The 6,000-nt window shown below is 33.1% G+C and overlaps 1 protein-coding gene across 1 annotated transcript in view; it reads left to right on the forward strand.

Annotated features, from left to right (window-relative positions):
* OSBPL8 (oxysterol binding protein like 8) overlaps nucleotides 1–6,000 on the forward strand; it is a 125,061-nt gene that overhangs the window by 91,890 nt on the left and 27,171 nt on the right. Inside the window, exons 16-17 of the mRNA XM_015561325.1 lie at nucleotides 296–392; nucleotides 5,014–5,112. Coding sequence (XP_015416811.1) covers nucleotides 296–392; nucleotides 5,014–5,112 — 196 coding nt within the window. The remainder of the gene's footprint in view (nucleotides 1–295; nucleotides 393–5,013; nucleotides 5,113–6,000) is intronic.

The raw sequence follows: 6,000 nt of genomic DNA on the forward strand, positions 1-6,000 counted from the left end.
TTTTAGAGCTGATTATCTGAGAGACATACACAGTATAACAGTTTCAGAAGTGGCATGCTATCACTTCACATAAACCAACTTTGGTACAGTGTAAGAGGAGCCCACCTAATGGTATGCATACTGGGAGGTGAGATTCCTTGGGAGACATCTTAGAGGCTGATTACTATAATCAATATTTAATTTTACTACTTACCAAATCTTCTTTATTAATAGAGTGTACTTTTAAAACTGAACTTTTTGATATTAGCACAATAATATTCTTAATAAATTCTGTGTTTTTTCCTGTGTTCAATAGGTGTCCCATCACCCACCAATATCTGCCTTTTATGTTAGTAACCGAAAGGACGGATTTTGCATTAGTGGCAGTATCCTGGCTAAGTCCAAGTTCTATGGTGAGTTTCCTCTTGGCTCAGTAGGCACCCTTTTCTGGGAGGTAGTATTTTCTAGTGAGCTTTTATTTAGATGGTGTCTTGATATGTTTTCAGTAAGGAATTTTTATGTTATTTTAAGTTTCATTTTTACTTGAATAATGACTTTTATAGTGATTTTTTTGTCCATTCATAAATTGATATCTGCCTACTATATATATATATATATATATATTCCATATGTATAAATTTATCCCAAGCACCACTTATTAAAAGCTGAATAATGATTGCCCACTATGGTAGCCCTTTTAGTGCATAATGTATTTCTTTTGCCTTTAGCCCTTACTAAGGTTTTTGTTCCATCTTAATGTACCCAAGGGGTTCATTTTTTTTATTTTAGTCTTTTTTTTTTAAATATATTTTATTGATTTTTTTTTCAGAGAGGAAGGGAGAGGGATAGAGAGTCAGAAACATGGATGAGAGAGAAACATCGATCAGCCGCCTCCTACACACTCCCCACTGGGGATGTACCCGCAACCCATGTACATGCCCTTGACCGGAATCGAACCTAGGACCCTTGAGTCCACAGGCCAACGCTCCATCCACTGAGCCAAACCGGCCAGGGCTATTTTAGTCTTTGACTAGAGAGAGAAAAAATCCAAGTACAATTAGAATACTTGGTTCAGCATCATTTAGTAACAACATTTAACCTTGGTCCCAAAAACATACCAGAAAAGCTTTTGTTAAGTACAAGGGGAAAAGAAATGTAGTTATAATAAGAAACCTTAATCTAATAACTGTAACTATCTAAACAAACAAATCATGGCCACAGCTATGTACTAGTAGAAAATATAACCTTAAAAGCTTTCATTTGTTTTTTTAAATTAAATTTCAACTGGGAAATTTTAAACTTCAAAGAAAAAATAATTATGGTAAAATAGGAAAGATCAAATATATCAACAGAAATCTAATCTTTGGTTATTTGAATAGGTGGAGAACCATAGATAAGTCTGTGACACGGAAATCTAATAGTAGTTTTTGGTCCAGGAACATGATGTTCTTTTCTTCAAGATATTTTTTTTATTTCCCTTAATGTTAGTTTTATTTGGGTTTTGTTTTTTGCCTACTTTTATGTTATGTTTGTTTCAGATGGTGATTGTTTTCTTTTGAAGGTTACATATATTTGTTATTCCCTCCCCATTGCACCTTCCTTCCATCTACACTCCTACTTTGACTATAGGGTAAATGGCTTACGACCACGAAGAACACTATCAACCACCTTACCATAATTAATATTTCTAAAACATCATAATCAACAGCTACAGCATACCCATTATTTTCAAGTATATGTATGGTGTTGTCACTGGTCTAGACCATGTGTTTGACCATAAAACAACTCTCCATAAATTTCAAAAGGCCGAAAATTATACAGAGTATATTCTGTAACTTCAATTAAATAGAATTAGAAATTAATGATATCAAGCTAAATTACAAATATTTTGAAATTCAATAACATACTTCTAAATTCATGTGTCAAAGAAGAAGTCACAAGAGAAATTATTATATATTTTAAACTAAATGGTAATGAAAATATAACATTAAAATTTGTATGATGTAGCAAAAGCAGTGCTTAGAGGGAAATTTATAATTTTAAATTGAAAAAGGAAAAAGATCTAAATCAGTGATCTGAGTTTTTACCCTAGGAAATTAGAAAAAGAGCTAATTGAATTTAAAGTAAGTAGAAGAACGGAAATAATAAAGAGTAGACATCAGTGTAGAAAGTAGAAAAACAATACACAAATCAAACAAGGGTTGGTTTTAGACTGATTATAAAAAGAGAGTAAAGATCAGAAATAAATAAGCAGAATTATTATTGATCCTACACACCCTGAAGTGATGATAAGGAGATATTATGGACAATTTTATACTGATAAATTTGACTGCTTAGATTAACATGGGCAAATCACTTAAAAAACACAAGTTACCAACTGCGACCCAAGAATAAATGTAAAAGTGTAGTAGTCTTAAATCAATGTAAAAAATTGAATTAATGATTTAAAATCTTCCTTTGAAGATGTACTCTGGGCCCAAATGTCTTGAGTTCTTTTAAATATTTAAGGAAGAAAAATACCAATTTTATCCAACTTCTTACAGAAAATAGGAGATGAGGATACACTTCTCAACTTATTTTATAAGGCCAGCACTATTCTCACCCCCCAATACCAGCATTATAAGAAAACTATAAATCAATATCTCTTTAATATACTTGTAAAAATCTCTAACAAATTAGTAATAAGTCAGTATTATAAAGGATAATATTTAAACACATATAAAAGGATATATAAAAAGGATCTGTATCATGATCAATATATTAAAAGGATAATATGTTGTCATCAATTGGAGTTTATCTCAGGAATACAAGGTTGGTGTGTTATCTGAAAATCAATGTAATTCATATTAATAAAATAAAGGAAAAGCATTTTACAGAATTCACTACCCATTTACAATAAAGGCTGTTGACAAATTAGGACTAGATTAAAGGTATTTATGAAAAATATATAGCCAACTTTATACTCCTAAGGTGGATATTGAATAGTTTTGACTTAAAATTAGGAGCAAGGCAAAGATGTTCACACTTACTACTTCTGTATTAAATTACATTTAAGGTGTTAGCCAGTGCAGTAGGCAAGTAAAAAGCATACAGATTAGAAAGGTAGAAGTTAAAATATATACATACCTGATATATAAAAAATCCTTAAGAATATATCAAAACTACTAAAACTATTAAGTAAATTTAATAAGGTTTGAGGATACAAGATCAAAATACAAAAATAAATTGTACAAAATGAACACTTGCAGAATGTAACTTTAAAAAAAAACTTTGATTACAACAGTATGTGAAAAATAGAATATTTAGGAATAAATTTAATGAAAGATATAAATTTAATGAAAGATACCCGCACACTGAAACTACAAAATATTGCTGTAGAAAATTAAAGAAGACTTAAGTAACTGGAGAGATACACTATGTTCATGTATTAGATTTTTTTGATATTGTTAAAATGGCCTGAAATGTTGAAACAGAAACATGGATGAATATAAAAACCAGTTTGATAAGTGAAAGAAGTCAAACACAATAAACTACATATTTTATGGTGCCGTCCATACAAAACTCTAGAATAAGTAAAACTACAGTGACAGGAACCAGACCTGTGGTTTCCTGGGGCTGGAGGAAAGCATTGACTGCCAAGGTGCAAGGGGAAGTCCTTTTGGGGTATGGGAAATTCTGTATCTTGATTGTGGTTTAGGTAATTACATGACTGTATACAATTGCTAAGACTATCAAAATAAATACTTAAAATGGGTCATTTATTATATCTAAAGTAGAGGCCCGGTGCATGAAAAACGTGCACTCTGGGGGTTCTCTTAGCCCGGCCTGTGCCCTCTCGCAGTTCGGGAGCCCTTGGGAGATGTCCAACTGACAACTTAGGGCCACTCCCCAATATTAAGTGGGGAGCAGGCCTAAGACATCAGTCGGACATCCTTAGCACTGCCACAGAGATGGGAGAGACTTCCACCACTGCCACTGCACTCGCCAACCATGAGCCCAGTTCTGGCTGAGCAGCTCTCCCCCTGATGGAGTGCACTGACCACCAGGAGGCAGCTCCTGCATTGAGCGTCTGCCCCCTGGTGGTCAGTGTGTGTCATAGGGACTGGTCATTCTGCCGTTCAGTCGATTTGCATATTAGCCTTTTATTATATAGGATTGTTATACTTCAGGGGTCCTCAAACATTTTAAACGGGGCCAGTTCACTGTCCCTCAGACCGTTGGAGGACTGGACTGTAGTTTTAAAAAAAAACTATGAACAAATTCCTATGCACACTGCACATATCTTATTTTGAAGTAAAAAATCAAAACGGGAACAAATACAATATTTGTATTTGCATGTGGCCCGCAGGCCGTAGTTTGAGGACCCCTGTTATACTTCAATAAAACTGATGATGGGGGAAAAGAAAAATACATATGGGATAAAAGCTAGAAGACAATATCCTGAGATTTTATCATTGATTGAATGGATTATGGGTTATGTATATTTTTATTTTTCTAAAATATCTATAGCATTTTTAAAAAATATTTTTTAATTGATTTCATAGAGGGAAGGAGGGGGGGAGAGAGAGAAACATCAATGATGAGAGAGAATCATTGATCAGATGCCACCTGCAAGCCTCCTACTAAGGATTGAGCCCAAAACTACTGAGCCACACTTGTCAGGCTCTAGCATTTTTATGTCAAAAGAACTTAAAGCTTGGAACTTAAGTAATACGACTTACAGAAGGAATAACGTTTTTATTAAAAATTGGGCAAATTAAGCTATACAGTGAAATAGTGTTTTTTGCATGTTCCACATGTTTAAACTTTTTCTTAAAAGTCTCATATAAATTAACAAGCACTTTTCATAAAAATGAAAATATAGATCAAATATATTTCAGGTATAACATGTGTTTGGACACATTGAGATTGTGAGACATTTTTATTTTTAAAACATCCCACTGTAGGTGTCTGGTAGGTATCTTAAATATATTTCATCTGTTTTGAATTGGTGAAATTAGTTTTGTGAAATTTAATAAACGTTATTTATTTCAGGAAACTCATTATCTGCAATATTAGATGGAGAAGCACGATTAACTTTCTTGAATAGAGGTGAAGATTATGTAATGACAATGCCATATGCTCATTGTAAAGGTAAATGTTTTCCATACTTGAGTAAGATATTCCTAAAACCTTTTTAAATTAATGTATGTGGCTATAATTTGTTCTGTTTTGGGATTGATGAAGTCAGTCGTTTGTTTTAAAAGTGTACTTGTTTTATAGATATTTAAGATTATTGCGGTTATATTGAATATTTCTGTGGTGAATTAGTCTACACATATTTCAGACACATATTTTAGTTGAAAGAGGCTGTTTACAATAATGGAATTTCATTTGCCTTAAGTGCAGGTCTTAAAATTGATGAAACTACCCATTATTTCAGAATCTTCAAAAGTGATTTTCATCATCTTGCACTACCAGCCCTTTTTAAAATTTTAATAAATTGTTTTTCAGTGTACCAAGTCCTTCAAAATTTTTTCTCATCCTCATTTGGAAATTTCTTAAAAGGTGGTGTATTTGATTCCCCCCACCCCCCATTATTTAGGGTACAGATATTAAAATAACTATTGTTAACAACAGTCCCGGCACCCAACTATTCCATGCACTTTATATTTATAAACTCAGTCATTCCAGCAACCCTTATATTGGTAAAGTAGGTAATATCCCTATTTTATGGGCAATGAAAATGAGACACAAAGAGCCTTGCCTGATACTACATAGGTAGGATGTGGCAGAGTCAAGATTCTGCAATCTGCACCACAGTGCGATAGGGCATCAGCCTAAACACTCAGGTTGGTCATTATATATACCAGTGATGGCAAACCTTTTGAGCTTGGCGTGTCAGCATTTTGAAAAACCCTAACTTAACTCTGGTGCCGTACCACATATAGAAATTTTTTGATATTTGCAACCATAGTAAAAGAAAGACTTATATTTTTTATATTTATTTTACACTAGGGGCCCGGTGCACAAAAATTTGTG

This window comes from Myotis davidii, unplaced genomic scaffold (genome assembly GCF_000327345.1).
Source record: "Myotis davidii unplaced genomic scaffold, ASM32734v1 scaffold54, whole genome shotgun sequence".
In the NCBI taxonomy this organism is placed as follows: Eukaryota; Metazoa; Chordata; class Mammalia; order Chiroptera; family Vespertilionidae; genus Myotis; species Myotis davidii.